At 46.6% G+C, this 27,574-nt stretch overlaps 1 protein-coding gene across 3 annotated transcripts in view; it reads right to left on the bottom strand.

Annotated features, from left to right (window-relative positions):
* The window catches only part of LOC114631385 (rho guanine nucleotide exchange factor 18), a 64,966-nt gene that overhangs the window by 22,740 nt on the left and 14,652 nt on the right, over positions 1-27,574 (bottom strand). Inside the window, exons 1-6 of one of the 3 annotated variants that reach the window (XM_028779705.1) lie at positions 11,774-11,889; positions 8,767-8,908; positions 6,921-7,033; positions 6,631-6,771; positions 1,953-2,203; positions 284-409 (exon numbers count right to left, since the gene is read on the bottom strand). In XM_028779705.1, the coding sequence (XP_028635538.1) occupies positions 284-409; positions 1,953-2,203; positions 6,631-6,771; positions 6,921-7,033; positions 8,767-8,834 (699 nt within the window). In that variant the 5' untranslated portion in view covers positions 8,835-8,908; positions 11,774-11,889. Of the gene's footprint in view, positions 1-283; positions 410-1,952; positions 2,204-6,630; positions 6,772-6,920; positions 7,034-8,766; positions 9,150-11,773; positions 11,890-27,574 lie in introns of those variants that run through there. The other 2 variants (XM_028779706.1, XM_028779704.1) reach the window with 2 other exon arrangements.

Raw genomic sequence — 27,574 nt, 5'->3', positions numbered from 1 at the left:
GTGTCTGTAATCACAGTACTTTAAAAGTGAGATAGGAGGCAGAGACAGAAGACTCCCAGAAGCCCTAAGGTCAGCTAGCCTGGTAGAGAACAGGCGTTACTATGTTAAACAAAGCGGAAGAGAAGAACCAACATCTAAGGTATCCTGTGGCATGGTGCATGTGTGTGTCCACACAAACACCCACCCCCCAACACATCCACATCCCCTCATACACATGAACACAAAATTTTTTGTTTGTGTGCATGTATGTTTGTTTTTTTTTTTTTGGTTGTTGTTGTTTTACCTTGATTAAGTTTTGAAACTTCTTGCTCTGCTGCAGCAATAACTTGTAGTGACTGACCGCATCTTTGTGGCCACTACAGAACACGCCGTATTTCTCCTTCATTCTCTCCCCGGTTTCTCCTGAGAACTAACATGGAAGGAAGACAGAAAAGTTAAGCAGAAAATGAACTGTGACTGCTTCCACCCGGCTCATCTGCTCATGCTGAGACCTGCATTTCCCTGACCATTCCCTCCTAACACCTCCTTGGCCTGGAGCTTACTGGATGCCTCAAGGCAAGGTATAAGGCGGTAGGAAGGGTCTTGAGCTCTGCCTGTCCCCATTCTCCAGGTGCTTCTTCTGGTCCACACCGTCGTCAGGTGGCCTAATCTACTGCTACGGACTGAGTCCTACAAGTAAAATCTCCCTTTCATAACCATCATCTGCAATGAGCACGGCATGACTTCCTTCGGGTTTAGTGAAGGGTTTTCTTAGGCTGTACGGCTGGCTTCAAACGCTTGATCCCGCTCCCTTCTGTCCATCCTGTCCTAGGATCAGAAGGAGCAGCAAAAGTAAGGAGACCTACGGTGGATGGCTCTGGCCCGAGGAGACGGCTCAGCGGGCACAGGAAAGTAGTAACGACACTTGCTCCTAAGTCTGATGACCTGAGTGAGCCCTGGAGCTGCATGGTAGAAGGAGAGGACAATTCCTGAAGACCCTCCTCTGACTTCCTCAGGTATACCATGGCGCATGCACGGCTACACATATGATAAATGATTATCTTCTTCTCCCTCTTTTCTTTTCTTTCTTTTTTTTTTTTGGTTTTGCAAGGCAGGCTTTCTCTGTGTATCCCTGGCTCTTCTGGGACCCACTCTGTAGACCAAGGCTGACCTCGGACTCAGTGATCCACCTGCCTCCTGGGATTAAAGGCATGTGCCCCCACTGCCTGGCTTATAAGTGATTATCTTTAAAAAAAAAAAAAAAAAAGCACGTTAATGATGGAGGACACCTGACATCAACCTCTGGCCTCAGCAGGCACCTGCACTGGTATGCGTATACTACCCCCTAGCAGCTAGGGGCTGGAGACAGAACTCATTAAAGTATCTGTATAGCATACCGGAAGCCCTGGCCACGATCCCCAGTGTGGCATAAACTGGTTATGTGGGAACATCAGTAATCCCAGCCCTCAGGGAGGGAATCACGAGGGTCACTTCAAGGTTCAAGCGAGGTGAGCAACAAGAGGTCCTGTCTGAACCTCCTGTCTCCCACAAAACCCAACAAAACACCAACCAACGAAGCAGAATCATACAACTTTTTTTTTTTTCCCCCTTTTGGGATAGGATCTCTAGGCCCCAGGATGGACTTCACCTCACCATGTCCCACTATGTCAAAGGTGATGATGACAATGAAATCCTGATCCTCCCAAGTGGCAGAAACCAGCATGCCTAGCATGCTGTGCTGGGGGGGGGGGGCGCTCCAGGCTTTCTGCATGCCAGGCAGAGCTCTACCAACTGAGGTAGATCCCTAGCTGAATGCAAGGGTTCCTGAGATATGAGCAATCTGGACAGGAGCTGGCACTGTGTGCTCTCTGGGAATGGTGGGCGTGTAATATACCAGCGCCATCAACCTTACCACCAGAGAGAAGGAAGACAGGGTGGAGACAGGTGTGGCCCACTCTGGCCAGAGGACCTACCTGCTGAACCAGGACATCTCCGATCTTCTGGATGACGTAATTCCGATCACTGCCCTCCTCTAGAAACTCCTGCCGGCGCTCCTTAAGGCGGGCAAGGAAGTGGCTGTGCATGTCCAGTAAGTCATCAGCGCAGGGAAACAGGCGGCTGACGGCCTGGCCACTGAACTGCAGCTCCTCCTGCAGGGCTCTGGAGTAGACTTTCAGCATGATCTTCAGTGTGCGCACGTGATGTGCCTCTGTCTGCATCAGCTCTGCAGGGACAGAGGCGTGGGAAGATTCACCTTACCTCCCAAGATTCTCACAGCTTCTGCAGGCCTGCTGTAGCTGGATTGACCCTGCCAGCTCTCGGCCCATGTCCCTGACCCTGTGGCTGGACCCATGTATGTGCACACACTCTCTCTTTTTCTGTGTGGTCCACGTGTACACATACGTTTATATATGTGAGTGCATATGGAAGCTGGGGGCTAACGGTCAATGTTTGCTGTCTTCCTTGATCGCCTCCACTAAAGCTTTTTTCCTCCCTTAGGCTGTGCCTGGCAACACACATGTTTAATCCCAGCATGCTGGAGGGATCGACAGACCGATCTCTGCACTCAAGAGCAGCCTGGTCTACTAGTGAATTCCAAGCAATTCCAGGGTTACACAGTAAATCTTTCTATCTTTAAAATAAAAAAAAAAAGGTGGTGTAAACTGGACAGATGGCTCAGTGGTTAAGAGTACTTGTTGCTGCTCTTGCAGAGGACCAGGGCTTCGTTGCTAGCACCCACATGGAGGCACACAGCCACCTCTAACTTCATTTGCAGGGCATCTGATGTTCTTACTAGCCTGTGTCATTACCTGCGTCCACGTGGTACACACGCATATACTAAGCCCCACCCCCCATGTCATATAAAATAATAAATATTTAAGAAATTACATTAGAAATAGAAAATAGGACTACAGAAATGGCTCAGTGGCTAAGACCACTGGTTGTTCTTCCAAAGGACCCAGGTTTGATTCACAGCACCCACATATAACAGCTCACAACCATCTGTAACCCCAGTTCCTGAGCATCTAGTATCCTCTTCTGGCATTCTTGGGGCACCAGGCACAAAAGTGGTGCCCAGGCACACATGCAGGACAAACATGCACATACATTAAAGGAAAAGAAAAGTTTCAAGCCTATGTTGGTATCAAGCCTATGTTGGTAAAAGTGCATGTCTAATAAGCACATGTAAACATGTTAGGCCACATATTCTCAGGCCTAACAATTTGTGCTCAATTCCTAGGACCCATGTAATAGGAGAGAATCACCTCCTACAAGCTGTCCTTTGACCTCCATACCTGCATCACAGTATATAAACAAATATCTTCAATTTGGCACGTTTTTCCTCTGTGTGTCTGCACACATGAAAAGCCCAGAAGAGGAGGTCATGGGTGTCCCCCCATGGACCACGTTATGCTCTGGCTAGCTAGTTCGTGGAGTGCTAACCGTCCTCCTGTCTCTGCTCCTGCCTGATGTTAGAGTTCAGCAAGAATCCATGGCCATGCCCAGCTTCTCGCAGGGGAGCTGGGATCCAGCTCAGGCTTCTATCCCTGTGTGGTAAAACCCTCCAAACCACTTCCCCAGCAAAGTTTGCTTGCTGGTCAGCAGCAGAGCCCGAAGGATCCTCTAATCTGCAGCCCCCTCCCCCACGCTGAGACATCTGTGCACCCGTGTTGCTATGCCCAGTTTTTCACATGGGTGCTGGGATCTGAACTCAGGCTTGTGCACCTCCAGCCTTTGTCTCTTCCCTCTTTTTGACACAGGGTCTTGGGATCGGAGGAACCGTAGCTAAGTAGCACTAGCCTCACACACACTGGGCCCTAGGTTCTAGTCAGTTACTTCGCAAACAACAAAATGAACAACAGAAAAGAAGGACGAGTCCTGAGTAGATAAGGATGTGCACAAGGCTACGGTCTATCCTCAACACCTTAAAAACCTGGGTGTTGCACTGTGTTACTGAAGTCTGAGTACTTGGAAGGCAGAGGCTGGGAGGCGAGGAGGTTCAGTGATCCTTTCAGTACCGCTAGGGAGCAGGGAGTGACTGACTCTTCAAAACATCTTCCCTGCATAGTAACAACAGGTGTATCCCATCACACTTGGCCTTTAGCCTTTCTTAATTAGAAGCCTCCCCTCCCCATAGTGCTATGTGAATCCGAAGCCAAAGCAGATGCAAAGAAAAAAAAGTATTTAGGAATGTGCTGTGGAACCTCAATGTCCCAGGAGCCCCTGTCCTTAATGTCAGGAAGGCCATGCCGAGGAACTTCTAGCATTGGTAGGTGTGAAGCTTGCACGTCTCTGAATACATGCGATCAAACACAGACTTCAATGGACCCTGAACTCAATGTCTGCAGTCCATTCATGTGCTGAAAGGTAACCTCCATGTTACTAATAGGCATGTTACTAATAGGCGTGTTTCTAATAGGCGTGTTACTAATAGGCATGTTGCTAATAGGCATGTTACTAATAGGCATGTTGCTAATAGGCATGTTACTAATAGGCATGTTGCTAATAGGCATGTTGCTAATAGGCATGTTACTAATAGGCATGTTACTAATAGGCGTGTTTCTAATAGGCGTGTTACTAATAGCCGTGTTTCTAATAGGCATGTTGCTAATAGGCATGTTACTAATAGGCATGTTACTAATAGGCGTGTTTCTAATAGGCGTGTTACTAATAGCCGTGTTTCTAATAGGCATGTTGCTAATAGGCATGTTGCTAACAGGCATGTTGCTAACAGGCATGTTGCTAACAGGCATGTTGCTAACAGGCATGTTACTAACAGGCATGTTTCTAACAGGCATGTTGCTAATAGGCATGTTACTAATAGGCATGTTACTAATAGGCATGTTGCTAATAGGCATGTTACTAATAGGCATGTTGCTAATAGGCATGTTACTAACAGGCATGTTACTAATAGGCATGTTACTAATAGGCATGTTACTAATAGGCATGTTGCTAATAGGCATGTTGCTAATAGGCATGTTGCTAATAGGCATGTTACTAACAGGCATGTTGCTAATAGGCATGTTACTAATAGGCATGTTACTAATAGGCATGTTGCTAATAGGCATGTTGCTAATAGGCATGTTACTAATAGGCATGTTACTAATAGGCATGTTGCTAATAGGCATGTTGCTAATAGGCATGTTGCTAATAGGCATGTTACTAATAGGCATGTTGCTAATAGGCATGGCTGTAGAAGTGCTTGCTTATCATGAACGAAGACCCGGGTTCTACCCTGAGCAACCCATGACCCAGGTACAGTGGACTAGGCCTGTCATCCAGGACTCCAGCAGTGAAGGCAGGAGAATCAGAAGTTCAAGGTCATGCTCAGTTACAAAACAACATTGAGGCTAGCCTGGGCTACACAAGAGACCCTGCCTAAAAAGCAAAAGCAAAAACAAAAACAAAGAAAAAAGGTGAGTCTCTGAGAAGTCATTAGGTCAGGTAAGTAAAATCTTCACAGAAGGGAAGATGTGTTTATAGAATAGGATTCTGGGCTGGCTAGTTGGCTCAGAGAGTAAAGACATTTGCTGCATAATCTTGGTGACCTCAAGTTCAATCTCCGGAACTCACAAAAGGTAGAAAAAGAGAAATGAGTCTGCAAATGTCCTCTGACCTCTATCTGTGTGACAGACACACACACACACACACACACACACACACACACACACACGTGTATGAGAAGGTCTTGAATTTGAGAGCAGGTGATTGGTGGCACACACGAGGAGTTGGGGGGCTAGGGAGGAATGAAAATGATACAAGCACACTATTTTCAGGTATGGAATCCTCAAACTAAACAACAAAAACACTAAAAAACAAAACAACAACAAAAACAAAAACAACAACAAAATCTGAGAAGATGAAATCAGTGGCTATCATGTGCTTTGGAATTAACACACATACAAATAAAAGAGGCGCCTGCCTCTCAAGCACCCTGAAGACACAGCAGGGAGGTGCCGGCTAAGACCAGGAAGCTGGTTTCACCAAATTCTGGATGTTTCAGTCTTTAAACAGCACCCTGCTGATGACATTGTGTCCCAGCAGAGCAAACAGATGGGGACAGTCACTAACAAGGCGAGCATGAATCAGCCCCAGCACCTGTCAGGCTGGTCTGCAGGGACCTGTGCTAACAAAACCCTCCCTGATACAACAGGTAGAGCTGTCCCAGGAGAGCAGGAAGTGAGGCAAATGACCGGGTCTCCCAAGAGACTGGCTGCATACCTCAGACTCTTAGGTAGAATTAGGGAAAGAAAAAACAAACGAAAAGAAGAAGGTGCTGGGATTTAGCACAGTTGGTAGAGACCTTGCTTAGCATGCACAAAGCTCTGGCTTCCGTCCCCAGCCCTGCATAATCAGGTTGGGCAGTGCCTGTCTGTAATTCCAAGTACTTGGGAGGTGGAGGAAGTTTAAGGTTATTTGAGGTGACATGGTGAGTTTGAGGCTATGACTGTCTATCTCAAAAAACAAAACAAGAAAAACCAAAACCAAAACAGGGCTGGTAAGATGGCTCAGTGGACAAAGGTGTCTCCTGACAAGGCTGAGCGCATGCAGGCATGCACTACACACAAAATGATTTTTACTAATGACTGGAAAGAAAGAGAAGAACTAAAGACAGTGCTGGTGTGGTGGCACAGGCGTCAGACACCTTACCATACAGGACGTCTTGTCTCTTTACCACCTCCTTCTTCTGTTTCTTGGCATATGCTAAATCCACAGAGAGGCTCCAGGACTCAGCCTCAAACTCATGGGCATCCGACTCAATCTCACACCTCAGTGAGGCAATGTAAGGATCTGGGGGAAGGACAGAAGGTTGTTGGTAAGGGTCCAGTGCTTGCCATATCTTCCTGTCCTGTTTATGGACACGCTGAAGCCTCTGGCCTTTCCCAGTAGAGCTGGGAACCATGTGGCATCTCTGGGAGAGCAGAGAGGACTGACCATACCTTCTATGAAAACAGACTCAGCATTTGAGGATGTGAGTGACAGAGAGTCGTCGGCCGTCTGCTTCAATTTTAAAAACACGGAGTCAGCTTCATCCATGTCTCCAGCGATTGGTCTGAGTGATTGAAAGTGATTGAAATGTTTATTTCACAAAAAGAAATCAAGGCCAGTGAGATGGCTCTGTGGGTGAAGATGCTTCTAAGCCTGGTGACCTGAATTCAATCCCTGAGTCCCACATGGAGTGGAAGGAGAGAGCCAACTCCACAAACAACAAAAGTGGCTTCAATAGGCACGTATGCATATTCGGAATATGTAAGGCAAGTGGAACTGTTACTCCTAATTAGATGTTTGGAGAACTTTCTGGATTCCAGGAGAACTCTTTAACTTGTCATAGGTCATCTTTTAAAAAATTAGGAAACTTCTGGGCTAGGGATACAGCACAGCATTAGAGTGCTTGCCCAGGATGCTCAAGGCCCTGCATCCCACCCCCAGTAAGAGGAAGAGGGGAAGGAGCAAGGAAGGGAATGTGGAAGAAGAGGCAGGAAGAAGGGAAAGAAGTTGAGGACCATAGTTTTGGAATTCTAGGTGAGTCCTCAGAGAGACCACATTAGGGGAAAAGCCTGGACTGCTGACTAAGGTATTGACTTAGTTTAGGTTGTTCCATGTATCAGCTAGTGACACAACTGTAACAGATGTACCGTCCTGGACTAACAACAGAGGCAACTGTGTCTGTGGACGCTGAGGGATAGGCTAGGGAAGGAAGCTGGAGACTCTGCTGCTTGCTCACATTTTCCGGAAATTTAAAAATATTTTAGCAACTGGGGGTGTGACAGAGCACATGTTCAACTACTGATGACACAGTAAGGTGACTCAGTAAGTCTGTGTGCAGGAGTACCCAAGTGCCCTGCCTTCACTGGTGACCACTTCCAGGATACACAGCCTCACAGCAACTGGTGACAGGGAGGACTTTTTACAAAGGGAATAGAGTAACAGCTCCTTTCCCCAGCTACTCATCAGTGAACATAACCATTATGTTACGCTGTGGCTCTAAGTCAATGCTCCTGGTCCTGTTCTGATAGGACCATCTTGATGTACAGTGAAGCCAAGAGAGGCACGGGCATTAAGCATGTCTTGGGAATAGGAGCAAGCCCTGTCTGGGGATGTCAAACCAGTATGCTATGCAAACTGCCTCTACCCATGGTTGAACATAATCAGGTATGCATTGGTTTTACAAAAAGAAAATGTAGCCAGGGATTGGTGGCATACACTGTTAATCCCAGCACTTGGGAGGCAGAGGCAGGTAGATCTCCGAGTTTGAGGCCAGAGAGAGTTCCAAGACAGCCAGGGTTATACAGAGAAACCCTGTCTCAAAAAACCGAAACAAAACAAAACAAAACAAAACAAAACACCAAAACCAAAAAGAAAACACGTGGACTGGGCCAATGAGATAGCTCAGCCAGTAAAGGTGCTTGCCTTCAGACTGATAACTTAATTAAGTTCAACCCCTGGGTCCCAAACAGAAGGAAAGAACCAACTCCTCAAAGCCAGCCTCTGACCTCCATGTCTGCCGTGGCACGTATACCCCAATACAGCCACACAAATAAATAAATGCAATCCAGAAAAGCAGGTTTAAGGTGATTTTTGACTACACTTTGAGTTCTAGAACAACCTAGGCTGTAAGACTGCTCTGACAATGATAATGATACATTTTAAACAACACCCGGATTCAGATAGCATGTGTTAATGGGTCATCACCATGGAACATAAATTAGTTTATTTTCTCCTCCCCCTGTGAGTACACCACACTTTCTGTCAGCAGAAAGGCACCTCCCCCCGCCCCCAGCTTACCCAAGTCGCACCCCAGATCCAGCTGGGTTCGGTGTTGGCTGGGGACCCCCTTTCTGAGAGACGGTCATGCCGACATTCCTGGAAGGAGCTGGGCTGCTGCCATCAGACAGAAGTGTGGTCCGAGGGTGCTCCTTCAGGGAGGCTGCAACAGAGGCAAATACAGAGCTGGAGCTGAGAAAGTGGGCAGGGTAGCGGAGGTTGCCTGTCCTGAAGCCCCGCTCCGTCTGGGGCCTCAGCACCGACAGGATCTTGGAGGTCAATAGCTCATTATCCAAGAAGACATTCTCGTTCCATTTCCTGGGGAGAGAGCCGTAGAAGGGCAGCTCAGGGTGGCCAGGGGGTGACCCCTGCCTGTCGCCACTCTTAGAGTGTGTAGTCCCCATGCTGGTGACTGGCACTGTACCCAGGCTGTGCTGTGCTGGTTTTGATGCCTTGGGTGGGATCCTTCTAGAAAACCGAGCTGCGCCTTCCCCCACTGTATTGGCTGGGCAGTGGGGCTGGTGTGCTGGAAACTAGTTCCTACCGTGACTGTGTGGTGTACAAATGGCACAGAATTTTCTCTTTGGGTAAAACATTAAAAAAAAAAAAAGGGACCAGCTCTCTCACACTCTGCTTGCTCTTTGCAGGGGGCAGCAGCAGAGGACAGCTTGTGTTCACGGCAAATGATCTACTATTGGGAGCTGTGCACTTGGCGTGTTCGGCGCAGACACTACACTCAGGATGATAATTGATCCGAGATCGGATGTCGGGATAATGCTGAGACCCACAGACCCGGAGGCATGATGCTGACTTAGCTGGCTGTGCTCCTCAGTCCCGGTGTAGGATAGGACTCTAACATCGGGGATACCTGAGGCTCATTATTCTGTTTCATGGACACACCCAACACACATCAGAGCTCTGAACGGTTCTTTATTCCAACTGCTTCCTTTTTAGGGTCTGGACCGGAGGATCCATGCACCCACTGATAGAAATGCTTCCCACTGATGGGGGCGGGGGAAAGCTTAACAAAACAAAACAGCAGTGCTGGGGATGGAATCCAAGACTGTGCGCACGCTCGCTTGACAGCTTTGTATGACTGCACCACACCCTAACTCTTCACTGAGAGACTCTAGGAAAGTGTTCTATAGCTCTCTCTGAGCATAGGCAGGGGTTCTACCCCTGAGCCATGCCCCAACCCTCTCAGGACTTATTTAGTTAAGAAAAACTGCACTTCCTTTTAGCTCTCTGGCCTGCCCTCGTCTAGCAGGAAGACCCTTGCTGGGTGCTGCTGCTGTTGCAGTCTCGATTTCTTAAGACTCCAAAACCACTGGCCAGACAAATATCTCTCTGTTTCTGTCTTGATCCAGGATAGCCAGGGCTACATAGAGAAACCCTATCTTGAAAACAGATAAAAACAAAACAAAAACAGACTAAGAATACATTGGACATTTCCTGACAGAGAGGTCATGAAGGAAGCTTAAGATATGAGTTACTACTTGCTGCAAATATTTTCAATTAAAATTCATTCTTTAATTTTTATTTATTTTATTTAATATTTAAATAATATTATTTATTATTTATCAAACAGAACAATACTCTTTTTTCCCCCTTTGAGACAGGGTCTCTCTGTGTAGCCCTGGCAGGCCTGGAACTCAGTAGCTGAGAACAGCTTCATACTTCCCTGCCTCCATCTCCCAAGCACCAGGTTCACAGCTGTGTACCACCACATCTTTTATTGGCTACTGGACATGGAACCCGGGACTTCATATATACCAGCCAAGTGATCTACTAGCTGAGCCACATCCCTAGCCCTCACAACATTCAATATTTTTATTAGCATGGTGGGGATGTCACTGACTCCTGCCTCAAATGTTCTGAAGTGAAGTTAATCAATGTCTGACAACTATTATTATGGTAGATGTTGGCCGCGTAGATGTCACCAATGCGCACACACCCATTTACAAATAAAAAAAAAATCATAAATGGAAGTGGCTCCTCAGGTCAGGGCAGGAATTTCCTGCCATTTGCACACCATACCAAACCCCACCCAGGCTATGATGATTTAAACATACAAGAATGGGACAAACCTGAATGGCGGCTCTGCCGGGCCTCTTAGCATGGCTAGCTAGTTCCTGAACTAAGGGTTGGCCCCAAGTTGAATACATTCTGCTTTCACACTGTTCAGAGAAGAGAAAGTACAAATACCATCTAGGAATGGTCAGCTCCAAGGAATGTTAAATATTGCTAACGGTGGGCCTGAGGACATACACCTGTAATCCAAACGCTGGGAAGAAGGAGGCAGGAGGATCACGGGTTTAAGGCCAGCCTGTCTCAAAAACAAAAGGACAAAGGGCTTGGAAAGGTGGCTCAGTGGTTAAGAGCTCTTGCAGAGGATGCCTGTTCAGTTCCCAGCACTGGCATGGCACCTCACGACCACCTGTAACTCCAGTTTCAAGAGAGCTGAGACACTCATCTGGCTTCCTTGAACACTACCATATACCTGTACATGCAGCACACACACACACACACACACACACACACAGACACAGTCACACACACACACACACACACACACAGTATACTAGCTGTACACACAGGCATGCACACATGCACATTAAGTTCACCACCATATACCTGTACATGCATGCATATACACATATACATTCTGCATACCACTATATATCTATACAGGAATACATAGACATAAAGTATACGAAAAGGGCTAGTGAGATAACTCAGTGGATAAAGTCCCTTTGGTACTAATCCTGATGACCTGAGTTTGATTTCCTCATTCCCCTGGACCCACATACTAGAAGGAGACAGCTGACTCCTATAAGTTGTCCTCTGACCTACACACATGTGCCCATGCAAACAAGCTTTTCCTCCATCAGTTAAAAACACCAAAACAAACTAAACAAACAAGAACCTAAAACCAAAGGCTAGACATACAGCTTGATGGTAGAGTGTTTACCTAGCATGTCCAAGGCCCAGGGTTTGATCCCTACCTGTTATAGGGATTAAGAGCTACCTTGGATTGTGTTGCTGTGACCATCTCCTATCGCAGTCTTGATTTTCTTGTGATTTGTTTTCGGCCTTTAAGAGTTGGTCCCAGCTGGCGTGGGGGTGGGGGAGGCACCCGTCCGCCCCTCAGCGCCGTCCCTTGTCTTTGGTTAGCCATACGAAATGTTTGTTCTTTGCACTGTCCAACGGTCCCTATTATGATACGGAGAAGCAATATCACCGAAGCTCACACCATGTATTATTATTCACTAGCACCCTAGGTGTGATAATTGAAGTAAATATCTTTTATACAAACAAACAAACAAACAAAAAAAAAAAAAGAGCTACCTTGGAGATCACTGAGAATGAACCTACCTCCAGTCTATCTGTTCCTGCGTTGTGTCCCGTCATTCCTCACTCCCAATACCAGAAAGGGAAGTTACTTCTTAGTTTTAAAATCAAAGCCCCATTTAACATAAAGCTACTTCCTCCTGGTCAAGCTAGAATAGAATCTAAGTTGTTCATTCCTCTGTCCCTGGGAAGAGACCTGACATTATAAGCTACCCAAAACATCACAGACTATATTATCTTATTTGCCAGCTTGGTTTGTCGCTCACCTAGCTAGGGCTCATGCTACAGGGAAGGAAAGGCTACTTGTCCCCTTAGTGAGATAATGTGGTCATTCCTTCAAGGGGCCCCTCCCTCAGTGCAGTCAGTGATGGAGTTTTGAGTCCTCAGAAAAGTTTACCATTCTTTGTTTTGTTCCTTTTCCTTGGGATACCCACCAAAAGTCCAAGCACACTTTCTCGGTTGCTCTGGGCCTTTTCAGTTTTTCTCTGAAGCCCTCCATCTCCCTCCACCATGAAGTGGCTTGCTGACCTCCACTGTAAAAGGCACAACGCTCCTTCTCTCTCCCTCAGGTCTACTGCCAGGTTTACGGTTGTCTGCTGTTGTTTCCCTTCACACTGTAAAGCTCTGATGATTATTTGTTTATGTATAGTATGTATGTGTGTATGCAGTGGGTTCCTAAGGAGGCCGGAGGAATGCACTGGCTATGCTGGAGCTGGAGTTAGGGCATTGAGAGCTGCCCCATTGTGTGCTAAGAACTGAACTCAGGCCCTCTGCAAGAACAGTACACAGTCTAAGCCACTGAGTCATCCCTTCAGCCCCTATTTTTCTCAAAATAAAATTATCTTTGAGCTTCAAGTCTATTTAAAAAAAACAATTCTTTAACTAATGAGACTGTGAACAGAAACTGAGACCTCAGTTTCCCTAGTACAGCAGACAGCAAACAGTAACAGTAAAATAAACTATTAGAATGGACAGAGTATGGTAGTGCATTCCTTTTATCTCAGCACTTATGAAAGCAGAGGCAAGTAGATATTTGAGTTCAAGGCCAGCCTCCTTGACATAGCACCTTAAAGACCAGCCAGGACTATATAGTGAGACCCTGTCATAAACAAACAACCCTCCAAACAGAAACTATCACCAGCCCTAAAAGTACGGCAGCACACTGAAATGCACTTTGTATAATGTAGAATACAATGTAAAGTATTTGTTTTGAATAATGTATTTTTAAAAATGCGCATTGGTGTTGTGCCTGCATGCGCGTCTGTGTACCGAGTTCATGACTGGTACCCGTGGAAGCTAGAAGAGAATATTAGATCCTCTGGAACTGGAGTTATAGAGTGTTGTAAGCCACCATTTAGCTTCTGAGAACTAAACCCTGATCCTCTCAAAAGTATTATTCTTAACCTCTGAGCCAGGCCTCCGGTACAGGTATTTATGTTATGGAGGATGGGTCCAAAATGACTCACTATAATGTTTGTAGCCATGGAAGAAATTTATGAACCAGGCTCTCTGCCTTAAACAGTTGTATGAATTGTGCCTTTAAAAGAGTTTTAAATTTTTAATATATATATATATAATTATATTTATATAATAAATATATATATACATTGTCACTCTCTTCAAACACACCACAAGAGTGCATCAGATCCCATTACAGATGGTCATATGCCACCATGTGGTTGCTGGGAACTAAACTCAGGACCTCTGGAAGAGCAGTCAGTGCTCTTAACCGCTGAGCCATCTCTCTGTGCTTTTTTGTACTGAGGTTTCATGCTTTTGATACTTTGGGATTTATAGTTCCTGGTGGGACCAATCTTTAAGTTCCAAGGCTAGCCAATCCCTAGAGATGATAAAGGCTTCACACTGAGGCATGAGATGACTCACTGAGCAAAGGCGCTTGCTGTAGAGCATGGTGACCTGAGTCTGACTGAGACCCATATGGGAGAATGAGAACCGACTACTGAAAATTGTCTTGTGACTTCTGTAAGCATGCTGTTGCACTTCATGTGTGCCCACAAATCGGTCACTGAACAAATGAAAACTTAAAAAGAAAGAACATGCCCACATATCTCTCATATGTAAAGTTGTAGTTGCTTATATTACTGCTAATCAGGTTTCCCCCAAAACGGCTTACATGAGAGTGTCTGCCATAGCTTGCGGGAACCGGCCCCCAGTTGATTCTGATTAGTAAATAAAGATGCCAGCAGCCAACAGCTGAAGAGGACAGACAGAGGCAGGATTTTAGGTTGGGACTGGGAGGAGGAGGAGGAGACCTGCCATGCTGGGAGAGTTTGGAGGAGAGTGCAGGACAGAGAGGCATAAGTGCCATGTGAAGGAGGCAGGAGAGTGCGGCCCAGGGGACTGGCCAACTGGGTCTGGAGCAGCCAAGATAGAACACAGAATCACTAAGTAGTAACTCATTATTAGCGGGAGGTAGACTCTAGCAGCAGTGCAGGTTAGGCAGTGGCCCACTACTGTGCTGTTTAAAGCATATTAAGATATAAAGGCTTTGTGTGTGTGTGTGTGTGTGTGATTCAGGAACATAAACTACTGAGGCAAGTACCACCCCGTGTCAGGATTTATTAATTACTATTTAACACTACAGAAAGTGGTCAATCCATAGTCAACACCCACAGATAGGGTCTATGTAGCTATGGATATCAGCATGCTCTGATATCTACCTCACAATCTTGTTGCTCCTGTAGCCAACAACAAATTTCTCACAATGCTTGGCTTCAGTTGGTCACTTGACACAGCCCATAGTCACCTGGGCAGAGTCTCAATGAGGAAGCATCTACACTGGCTGGGCCTGTGGAAGTGTTGGGGTGAGGAGTAGTCTTAATTATCATAATTGTTATGGGAAGGGCCAGCCTACTGCACTCTTGCTATTCCCGAGGCAAGGTTCCCAGCCTGTGTGAGAGTGCAGACAGCAAGCTAAACACAAGCAGGCAAGTCAGTCTGCCTGCACCCGGCTCTCTCTGCTCTTGACTGTAGATGTGATGTGACTAGTCGTGTGGAGCGACTTCCCAGGGCGTAGTGCTGGACTGCGACCTAGAACTGTAAGCTGAAACAAATCCCTTTCTCCCCTAAAATGCTTATCACAGGAGCGAAAATACGACAAAGATGCCTCCCTTTCATAAACTGCTTCTGTCAGGTGTTCTGTCAGTAAGGAGCATAGTCATTAATGTGGGTCGCACTCTGTAGTCCAGGCTGACTTGAGGCTTTGAACTCAAGACAATCCTCCTGCTTCAGTCTCTCAAGCCACCACTGGTTCTCACCCACCTTCTTTCCCAACTGTTCTCTTCACTCGAGGGGGCATTCCATCCGCTCTATCATCTCAAAACCAACTACAAGACTAAAAGACAATGCAGACAGGGAAATACTATCTAGCTATTGAAGAAACACAACCATGCTCTGGAGGGAAGTCAGGTCCAGGTCCAGAAAAAAGGCTCAGTGGGAAAAAGTGCTTGATGCATAAGCCTGACAAACCAAGTGTTTGAAAAAGCCAAATTTGGGGCTAAAGAGATGGCTCAGTGGTCAAGAGCATGCACTGCTCCTGCAAAGGGCCTGAATCTGGTTACCAGCACATACACCAGGTGGCTTGTAACCTTCTGTAACTCCAGCTCCAGGGGATCTGGAGACCCCTGGCTTCCTTGAGCACACACACACATGTACACACACCCCCACACATTCACATGATTTAAAATAAAATTAATCTTACAATGAAAGTTGGATGTGATGCATCTGTAATTCCACCAAATCCTACAGCAAGATGGGAGGTGGAGGCGTTGAGGCCAGCTCCCTGGAGTAGGAAGCAGAGCAGCAGGAGAAACCCTGCTGTGACAAGGTACAAGGAGAGGACAAACCTCCACAAGTTTTGTCTGCTCTCTACACACATGTAATGGTGCACACATACCCACACGCACATAATAAATAATAAAAAACAAATATTTAGAAATCAAACTCAAAAGACTGCTGTTTGCATGAATCCACTGACAGGAAATGTCTGGGCTGGGCAAGGTCCAGAAAGATAATCATGAATGGGCCAGTGGGTATGGAGTTTTCTTGGGAAGTTATGTTTCATGAACATGTATCCCACGCTGGTATCGAACTCCTGATCCTCCTGCTTCCAGTGGATGACTGACAGTTTATGGCTGTGCTGGGGATGGAACCCAGGCTTGGTGCATGCTAAAGAAATGCTCTACCCACTGAGCTACATTTCCAGCCCACCTTTGGAGGTTCTAAATTTGATTATGGTCACTGTAAACATATTAAAAGCCACTGGGTTGCATACTTAAGTGACCAACTGGGGTGGAATGTGAACTGTGCCTCAATAAGCTGCTAGGCAAACACACACAGCTGTGTTGGAGGCTGCCATCTTTCTGATTTGAAGCTCGTCATTCCACCTGCATTAGTCATCCTGCTCTTGGCTTTGAGACAGGAAAACATCTCCTGATGCCTGCTTTCCTAAAGCAGACAGCCATGGTGGGAAGGAAGGGCAGCGCGGGTGTGGTTGGGACCTGGCCACACAGGGAAATGTAGCTTGCTGTTGCCTAAAACTATCTGTAAAGCCATAAAAGACAGTTTGGAGGCTGGGGATGTAGCTCACTGGTCTAATGCTTGCCTAGCGTTTAGGAAGCCCTGGGACCTAAATTCTTGGGTTTATCCATCACTGAACAAACCAGGCATGGGAGCACCTGCCTGCAATCCGCCCCCATTCAGAAGTTAGAGGCAGATGGATCAAGAGTTCAAGATCACCTTCAGCTACATAGCAAACAGGAGACCCATCCTAGGCTACCTGAGACCCCTTCTCAGCCGGTGGAAGGAAAGAGCTGATTTGGACCAGCAGCCTGCCTGGCACTCACAAAAGTCACTCTGGAGCTCAATTAGCACTGTAGGTCCTCCCTGCCGAGAGGTGGGATTGATCCACCAGCCCCTGGTGGCAGAGCACTTGTGTGACTGACAGAGAGCTGTTTCTGCAAGGGACCCAGAGTGGAGGGGGAGGGGACTCAGCCAACAGTGAAAACTGAAAATGTTCTTGGTACACAGCGATAAGAAAACCCACCGGCTCTATATCAGACAAGAAGCTGCTTTCAAGATGACTTAAAGTTTTTATTCAGTGTGTGTGTCTCTGTGTATATACCATGACGTGGGTATGGAGGTCAGAGGACAATTGGTGGGAGTTAATTCATTCTTTCCTTCAGCCATGTGGGTCCTGGAGAACTCTGTCTTTAATCTTTGTGGCAAGAACCTTCACTCTCTGAACCATCTATTTCACTGGCCACAAAGATGGTTTTTTTGCTTTTTGGGTTTTTTTAAATTTATGTGTATGACACTTTATGCAATCAGGTAGTTAATTACTTGTAGACATTACTTTCACAGGAAGTCCAGTATGATGCACTCAGTGATCTTTATCAGTTTTAGACTGTAACATATAATCTAGAACACAGAAGCTTCTAGAATCACCAATGTTTTAAATGAGGCATGGTGGCTCATATCTGTAATACTAGAGCACTTGGGAGGGGTGAGGCAGGAGGACTGCCGTAAGTTCAAGACCTGTCTGTGTCACAGTGTGGAGAATGCCCAAATGAACAAACACACCTAAATTATAAAGGCAGGGCTCAGAGAGATGGCTCAGCAGATAAGGGTGCTTACGGTCAAGCCCAGCAACCCGACTTTGATTTCTAGGACCCACATGATGGAAAGGAAACAGATTCCTGCAAGTTGTCCTCTGACCTCCACATGCCCAATGTGGCATGCACACCCCCTCCCCCACAATAATAAATAAAATGTGATAAAAATGTAAATAAGAAGGAACAAAAGAAAACTATCAACCTTTTGCCCTGTGGAGGAGAGAGGGCCAAGCTGATGCTAGGTGAGGCCCTGTCACTGGGCAAGTATCCTACACTGACCTACACTCCCAGGCCTGGAAATGAATTATCTTAAAATAAATATGGAGGCCACTCATCTCCATCTAGTCTATAGGCTCCAGTAATCTTACTGGCCTGCTCATGTCACTCTATTAACTCCTCTCCAAGGAAGTTGGGCCCTGGGACGGAAGTGTCCAGTTTTCTGTAAAAAGGCCACTCTAGAGAAAATAAAAGTGTATGTGGGGTGTGGGGTGTGGGGTGTGTGGCAGGCAATAGCAAAAACTGGTCCCTCCACACAGAGGCAGCATTGATACCCTATTCTGTCATCTACTCTTTGGGGAAGATTCCTGTTACAGGCTGAAAGTGCTCCCTGGGTCTGGAGAGTTCTAGCAGGTGTTTGCTTGCGACAGTTCAAGTGTTCAAGAGACAATTAAGAGCAAAATCGGATGCAAGGTGGAGTTTGCAGTTCACAGTTCCAGGCGATTCTGGCACCCGAGGATAGACTCGATCGATGAGAGTTGGGGGGACTCATCGATTTCTCTGCCTTGCCTCGTTCTGATGTTAGAGAGGAAAGGCAGTATGAAAAAGAATAAAGTACACGGGTGGGAGGGATAACCTCCTTCGTTCTACACCTCAGGGGACACAGCAAATGTAAAAGGACATCTTGTAGCTTGGAAGGTTAAGTATGAGTCAGAAAGGATATTCTCTCTAAACTCAGAACTGTTGCCCTCCGTATCTGCGGACTGTTCAACTGAACAGTCTAGGGATTTTGGAAGGAAAACACTTGAGGGAATTGTTTAATTTTTATTTGTGTGTGTGTGTGTGCCGCACACCAGCTCTCAACTTCAGGGTATTCCTCCTACCTGTCTCCCACAGTGTTAAAGGTGCGTTCCACTGCCTCTGGCTTTTCCACAGGTATCAGGGACTGGAACTCAGGTCCTCATGCTGGCACAGCACGCCCTTTACCCACTGAGCCACCTTCCTGCCCAGAGACTTGTTTCTGTGCCAGTCCTGTGTGACCTTTATTCTGGTCACTATCTCCCATGCGTTGTAACAGCTATGCATGTGGCGTTCACACCGTATCAGGGACTATCATCAGCTACGGAATAAAGTCTATAGAAGACCAGGGAGGCGGTGGCTGAGGAAGACGCCTGCATAGGAAAGGACCAGCCTGCTGCTCAGGCCACAGGATCTGCCTCAGGCAGCTCTTCCTCTTTCCGAGTCCTGCTGGCTAACAGACTAAACCCTGGTGCCAGGGTTTCTCACCTGGAGAAGGGAGTTCACATTAAAGCGAGTATTAGTGGCTACACGTTCATCATCCTACCTGCTTCCCTGCCCCCTGCTCTGGGTTGCAGGCTCTCCCTCAGGAAGGTATGAGACTCCTATTTCTGCTATGGGGATAGGGGAATCAATTTCCTGTTAAAGGCCCACTATGCAGTCCCCGGGCTGGAGTCTGACCTCTCTCACCCATGCCATCATGACTATTACTACTGCTGCTATTTTTAAGCGGGAGCTCGCTGTGCAGCCCAGGCTGATCTCACCCTAGTGGCAATCTCGTGACAAGGCATAAGCTTTCCTTCTAAAAATTTTTTTTTTTTAATTTTCCTGGTGCTTTTCTAGGGCCTCTTCCCACCTAAATGGGTCTCCCTAAGTCAGAAGCATGAGCCAGATTGGGGTACTCGTGGGGCAGATATTGCCTCTTCTTGCATTCTCAAACAATCACTAGTTTGCCTTTTACTGATGAATGGGCTCTAGGGATGTCCCCTGGTCACTCGGCCTAGAGCAAGGCCTTTTTGGGTGGCCTCCTGGTAGGCGGGTGGTTAGAAGGTTTCTCTTGAGCACTGTGTTGAGTGGCAAAGAAGAACTGGAGAAAGTGACCTCAAGATTAACATATGAAAGGAGCCAGCTGGAGAGACAGACTGAAAGCCCTCTCCCTGAGGGCCCTGTAGTGAACAGAGCAGAAACACTCACAGCCCTGGAGTCCCTCAATAGTCACTTTAATTCCTATGAGTATAAATGTTCGCCTGTGTATGTGCATGTATACCACATGCATGCCTGGTGTCTGGAGGTGGCTGGGAGCTGCACTGTAGGTGCTGACAGCCACATCTGGGCCCTCTGCCAGAGCAGTAAGTGCTCTTAGCAGCTCTGCTTTCTCTTAAAAAAATTTTTTTTATTACACTTTGATATATATTTTGAGGGAGTGGATAACATGCCTGTGTAGAGGTTGAAGAATAACTCGCAGGAGTTGGTTCTGTTCTTCTACTGTGTGGAAGGGTCTGAACTCTGGTCTGAAGGGATTGAACTCTGGTCTTCAGGTTTGGTCAGGCACCCTGACCTGAGCTGTGTTGCCAACCCCCTTCCTGCCCCTTCTGCAAGTCAGACCCAGTACAATGCTGAAAGCTGGATGTTATCACAAGGACTCTGACCTCACAGAGGACAAAAGGAGCAATTCCGTATGGTATGCTACCAACCTCTCAGTATCAGCACACAGACCGTCACGTCCCTGTGTTGAAGGGCACGGTGGGGCTGCAGGCATCCAGGTATACCTTGTGTGTATTTTAAGGACCACTGCTACCTCAAGGGTTATTATCTGTGGTGGGTTTTAAATTTTTTTGATAGGGACTGAACTCAAGAGCCTCTGCATGTTAGGTAAGGGCTCTACTAAGCTATGCCCCAGCTCCTTTTTCCTCCTGTTTTAATTTCTTTGTTTTTCTCCCACTGTTTTCTTATCTTAACCTAATCCTCATTTTCACTTTTATTCAATGTCATGCTGTTAAGTCATTATTTTATTATCTAGTGTGTGCATGTGAGGAGATGTGTGTGTGTGTTCGGAACAGACCACTCTCAAACTTATTCCTTTGAGATAGTCTCTCAGTGAACCTGGAGCTATGCTGGGAGCTACCAAACCCAAGCAGTCTTCCTGTCTCCACCCAGCAAAGTGCTGGAGTCACAGGAGTGTGCACACAGCCTCCCGTCTCCACCCAGCAAAGTGCTGGGGTCACAGGAGTGTGCACACAGCCTCCTGTCTCCACCCAGAAAAGTGCTGGGGTTACAGGAGTGTGAACACAGCCACGGCTAGCTTTCTCCACGGGTGCTGAGGATTTAAGCACAGGTTCTTAGCTTGTGCAGCAAGAACTCTCTTCCCCTGCGCATCCCAGCCCTTGCCTGGGTTAACCCTGACTGTTAGCATGATTGACATGAGAAGTGCCTAAGCCAGCAAGCAGGGTTGGTTGAGTAGACTAGCTAAGTGTGGAACACTGACCCTGGCCCTAAGAGCAACATCCCACAGGCTGAGGGTACCAACAGGATAAAAGGGGGAAAAGAAGAAAGCCACCCTCTAGCCCCACAAAGCACTATGTAGTGGGACTTTCTGCCGCTGATACTGTAAAGAAGCAAACATCCTACTCTGAACACATGGTACCTCTGGGCAAGAAGCAGGTAGAAAGGCCGGAAGTTGGTGGCCAAATCCCTTTATGTTGATTCAGTGTCTGGCATACTGCCCACACAAACTTTTAAAGGGAATTTTTATTATATTTAACTATGTATATATGTACGCAATTATGGGTATGTATTATGGGAAATGTTGGTGCCTGCAGAGGAGTGTGGGATCCTCTGGAATCAGAGTTGCAGAGAGTTGTCAGCTTCTAGTCATGGGTGCTGGGAACTTAATTCGGGTCATCTGCAAGTACAGTGTATGCTCCTAACCACTGAGCCATCTCTTCAGCCCTTTCCTGCTTTAAAAAAGAAAAATCAATTTTTCTTTTTTTGCTTCACGAATGTGAACAACTATTCCAATACTAAGCTCTATCTTACTGTTCTTAATAAACTTTAACTCTTCAAAGGTTTTATGGCAGTGACAAGAATATTGCTGAGTCATATCCACAGCCCAACTGGGGGATTCTAGGAAGGGGCTGTACCACAAAGCCATGACCCCAACCCCCTCTCTGAGGAATTCTGGGCAGGAGTGCTGCCCTGAGCCATGTCCCCAGACCCCTCATTGATGAATTCTAGACAGAGCTTCTATCACTAAGCCACACCACTCAGTCTAATAAGGCATTTTTTTCTAAATTATCTAAAATTATGTTCAAGGGTTTCATGTTATTGCTACAAAATACTTGGGACAATCAACCTAAGTATGGGAAGGGGTAGGCCTATTTCATTTCCAAGTTCCATGCTTGCTCTGCTCCATGGCGACCTGAGATATCATGGCAAAAGGGTGTAGCAGACGAGGTCTCACCCTCATGACAGCTAAAAAGCAGAGAAAGAAAGGGTCTGGATCCCAACAAATACTCCCTTCAATGGTAAGCCCCAGTGACCTAACTTTCATGGATTCTATTCCTCAAGAATCTCGCCCCTTCCCAGTAGCACCACAGGCTGGAACACAGTCAACACATGGACTTTTAAGAGACATTCAAGATCCAATCAACAGCAAATACTATACAGTATGTGTGCTGTTTCATTATACTCACCCAGAGAGGGTCTTAGTACACAGATTTGGCTGGCCTTGAACTAGCTCTGTAGATGGGCTGACCTCAAACTCAGAGATCTGCCTGCCTCTGCCTCCTGAGTGCTGGGATTAAAGGTGGGTACCACCACACTCAGCTTGTTTACTTAGTGTTTGTGCTCATGGGTGGAAGTCAGGGAACAACTTAAGGGAATCAGTTCTTTCCACCATGTTGCTTCCAGGAATTAAATTCAGGTCATTAGACTTGGCAGCAAGTGCCTTTACCCTCTGACCTATTTCAACAGCCACTGTTTTTGAGACAAGATTACTACTGTGTAGCCCAGGTTTCCCTTGGACCCTGCATTCTCTTGCCTTCATCTCTCCAGCACTGAGATGACAGGTATGTGCCACCACACCCTGCGGGTCTCTTAATGTCTACTACCCACAGTTGGATTCTTGCTTAATAAAGATAAGGAGTAACTAAGGCAAACTGCTGCAGGTGACTCATCTAAGAAGGAATTTTTTTAAAAAAGTGGAACATTCTTGGGCAGAAACCAGTTGGCTGCCTGGTGTGGTCAATCCTGTATTGTTGGGAATGATAACAGGCTTCCCACCTGTAAAGACTCTGGGTCGATAAGAAATGGGCCTTAGGAAATAACCTCCAAGGGTCCTGAAGAAATGCTACCTCTTTCTCTAAACCCAAGTTCCCTGAAGTGGATTTTGAACAAATTGATTGAACCCAGGGCTAGGTATGAATTCTGTCATTGAGTAGTCCCCCAGTCCGTCCATCTGTCTCTGTTGATAGCATGAAATGAACTTGAAATTAAGTCTCAAAGGAATTAAAGAGTGGGTGGAGAGACAGCTTCATGAGGAAGGCAGGGCAAGCAGGAAGACTTGATGTGGATTCTAGAATCTACAGAAAAGCTGGCTCCAGAAAGCTGGGGGTGTTGGTACACATCTTTAATCTCAGCACTCAGGAGGCAAGAAGGCAGAGAGACCAGGCTGAACAGAGGGAGAACTGCCAGGGTTACACAGAGAATCCCTGTCTCACAAAACCAAAAACAATAACAGAGCTAGGCCCGGCAACGCTCAGTCCTGGGGAGGCAGAGAGGTGGATCCCTGAAGCCCTCTGGCTGGCCATTCTAACCAACTGGTTAGGTACATGTTTAGTGAGAGACTCTATCTCAAAGAAATAAGGCGGAGGGCCAGCAAGATGGCTCAGCAGATAAGGGAGCTTGCCACAAAGCCTGCTAACCTGAGTTTAATCTCTGGAACCCACATGGTAAAAGAGAACTGACTTCTCCAAGTTGCCCTTTGACTCTGCAGCTGTGCCACTGCCTGCCCTTTGACCTCTGCAGGTATGCTATTGCTTGTGTATAGGCACACACATTAAATAAATGTTAAAAAAAAAAAATTAAGGTTGGGAAGCTGGAGTCATGGCTCAGCAGTTAAAAGCACTGGCTGTTCCTTCAGAGGACCCGGGTTTGATTCCCAGGACTAACGTGGATGCTTACATCTGTCTGTAACTCTAGTTCTAGGGGACTGGACCTTCTGGCCTTCACAGGCACCAGGCACAAAGTGGTGCACAGACACACACGCAAGCAAAACACCCATCAACACAGAATTAAAAATAAACTCTAAATGAGGTTGACAGTAGGAAGAGCAGGCAGAACGCCACACAATCCTATTAAACTCTATAAATTTAAAATAATTGCAAAATAAGAACAAACAAACAAACAAACAAACAAGGCTTAAAGAAGATGGCTGCAAGGTGTTTTCTTCCTTCTTCTTTCCCCTGCTTTCTCCCTGCTCCCTTTTCTCTCCTCTCATGTAGCCCAGGCTGTCCTCCACTTTTCTGTGTAGTAGAAGACAACCTTATGGCCCGGGTGCTGGATTTCTGATGTGTCTGATGAGTACTACTGTACTAGTGCAGTGCTGAAGACAGAACCCAGGGTCCTCTACACGTGAGGTGAGACTCTACCCACTGAGTTCCCGCTCCAGCCTTTCCACTCTTTAATGAGACAGGGTTTCTTGCAACCCAGGCTGGCATCCAGCTTTCTCCATAGCCAAAAATGACTCCGAACTTCTGAATATCCAGCCTCCATCTCTCAAATGGAGAAGGCAGGCTGGCACCAGGCTCATCATTAATTTTTCTCATACTCTACAGCCCTGCCTGGCCTCAAATTTGAGATGATCCTCTTGCCTCAACCTCTTGGGTACCAGAATCATAGGCGTACCATCACACTTAGTTTGATATGTTAGTTTTCAAATGGCTTTCTTCTACTGAGTTCTGACGGCCAAACATCCCTGATCTCCAAACTTAAAACACAGACTCCACCAAAATCCAAAAATTTTAGAGCACCAAGATGATATAGCAAGCGGGCAATTTCACACCTAGTCTGTCATGATGGGTTGCAGTCAAAACACATCTGTACAAAAATAAGAAAAATGACTGTTCAAAACTACTTTCAAATGGCTCAGCTAGAGCCAAAAGGCTTTTACTGGCTAAGGCTTTTGCTGGCGAGCCAAGACTGACACCTTGAGTTTGAACCCTAAGACTCAATTAGGCAAAGAACTGCGTCTATAAGTTCCTCCACATACATGGTCTCCAAAAATAAATCAAAAGAAACTATCTTTAAGCCATGTGTATGAGGTATAGAAAAAAATGGGAATGAAGTCTGTGTTTATACTTAGGTTTTATTTCAAGCTAGTTCAATTTGCATTTGCAAATATCCCAAATTGGATGAAATGATCTCAAATCTGAAGCACTTCTGGTAGGGGAAATTTAATCAGTATAAATATCCTCAGGACTGAGATATGGCTTGCCTAACAGTGCTTGAAGCCCTGGTTCCATCCTCAGCACCGGAAAAAAAGAAAAAAAGAAAGAAAGAAAGAAAGAAAGAAAGAAAGAAAGAAAGGAAGGAAGGAAGGAAGGAAGGAAGGAAGGAAGGAAGGAGGAAGGAAGGAAGGAAGGAAGGAAGGAAGGAAGAAGGAAGGAAGGAAGGAAAAGTAGAATCATTTTCTTTCCCCAAGTTTAGGGAGGTAGATTTAAGGACATTGTGATACATGGGAGTTTTCTCCAAAAACATAAACTTAAAAAGTGTTTCAAAGCCGGGCAGTGGTGGCACAAACCTTTAATTCCAGCACTTAGGAGGCAAAAGCAGGCAGATCTCTAAATCTGAGGCCAAACTGGTCTACAAGTGAGTTCTAGGACAGCCAGAGCTACACAGAGAAACCCCGTCTCTGAAAACCAAAAACCAAACCTAAATAAATACTTCAGGGAGGACAAAGTGGCACAAACCTTTAATTTCAGCACTTAGGAGACAGAGGCAGGTGGAAGCCAGCCTCATCTACATAGAGAGTTCTAAGACAGCCAGGGCTATGAAGAGAGACGTGTCTCAAAACAAAAAGCAAAGAAACAAAATGCCTTCATTACTGTACTTAGCTGTATGTGCGTGCGCACCCACAATGCATAGTAGGGTGTGCCGTGGAGGCAGGAGTTCTCGCCTACTCTGTGGGTCCTGAGGACTGAGCTAAGAGCATCCATCCTCAAGCCTGGTGGCAAACGCCTTCACCCAGTGAGTTGTTTCAAGCCCCAGTATAAGTTGTAGAGATAAGCAAACAGGCTGTCTACATTTCCCAGGGCTTGTATAAACCTCCTGATCCTAACCAGCTCCACCCCCTCTCATGCATGCTCAGCTAACTGGGGTCTTGCTAAGACCAAGTGAGGAAGAATCCAGTGTCTAGAGACGGAGCAAGGCTCCTCTGCTGACTCCTTAGTCCCCAAGCTATTGCCTAAGCAATTAATCCTGGAACTTTCCAGAAGGCTGAGGAGACTATATGGATGGGCTTCATACAATCCAGAAGTTCTTAAGGATGGGTGGAATTGGGGATCAGCTCTGCAGCTGATGATTCCCGAATGCCCAGGCTACCACCCCCCAAGTAAAATCTATTTACAAATCTGCCCCAGAGTTAAAATAATCTCTGGAGAATGGCTGTACAGTAAGGGAATGAAGAATGGCAGTACACCCCATGGTTACCGAAGAAACCTGGATTGTTTCAAGTCTTTTCACCCAAGGAAGATGTCATAGGGTCGTCTGCATTAGGTTTTGTAGTATGAGTAAGAGGTTGTTAGGAGAAAAGAAGGAAGAGGAACTACATTCCAGAAGGGAACAATGGGAAAGAGCAAGAGGTGAGACACAGGAATGAAGGCTTACTAAGTGCAAGTTAGTTGGAGTGGGTGGCATGGGGTTCGCCAGCAGGGCTGGGCATGGTGGTTCAGTCCTTTGTGCCTTTACTTCCTGTACTAGGGTGTCAACAGAGGAAGAGGCATGATAGAACCTGCATTTCACAGAGGGAATGGTACAGGCAGGCCAGTGATTACAGGGACAGAGCAAGAAACCAGTCTGGTCATCTGCATTCCGGATGAGGCCTTTAAGGAAGCCACAGGGTGGAATGACAGACAGGTGAGGGGAGTTCTGTAAAACACAGGGTGTCAGGAGCGCGGAGGATACAGATGCTCCAGGGATATAATCTGGGTCGCTGAGGCAGGATCTGTAGAGGGAAGGGACAGTCGGGGACAGAGCAGAAAGCAAAACCAGCTTCCTTCTCTCCAAAGGGTCCAGGACATCTTGGTCTAGAAGCCCTGAGAGTACCTGAAACAACAGAGGGCTCCACTAGACACTGACAACATCAAAGGATGGTGTTTGCCAAAAGCAGGCAAACGCAGGGTTCGAACCCAGGACCTCATGCATCCAGGCAGGCTTTGCACATGCTGTCACATATGATGCCCACCAGGCTCTCTCTGGAGGTTTCCAGACAGGCTTTCTACCCAAGCCACGCTCCTATCCCCACAGTGGGGGATTCTAGGTAGTGGTTCCATCTTTGAGCCATACCCCCAACTCCTCACTGGTGTATTCTGGGAAGCTGCTTTACCCCTGAGCTACATGCCCAGTTCCTGTCCCACTGCCTCTGATTATCTCAATGAGGGAGTGAGGGTCCTCCTGGAAGGCATTCCCCAGGACAGCCCACCACAGTCTCTCTAGCACTAATGCCAACAATGGTTGGGTTGGGAAGACCTCACTGAGACTGGAGTGCAGGGCTTCTGTACACCCAGGCCCACCTTACTGGCCTTAGGCAACTGCTGGAAGTTGCTGGGAGTTTT

Source organism: Grammomys surdaster, unplaced genomic scaffold (genome assembly GCF_004785775.1).
Source record: "Grammomys surdaster isolate TR1022 unplaced genomic scaffold, NIH_TR_1.0 362, whole genome shotgun sequence".
Taxonomy (NCBI): Eukaryota; Metazoa; Chordata; class Mammalia; order Rodentia; family Muridae; genus Grammomys; species Grammomys surdaster.
The sequence above is the reverse complement of the archived record's forward strand: the minus strand, read 5'-3'. Positions and strand labels throughout refer to the sequence as shown.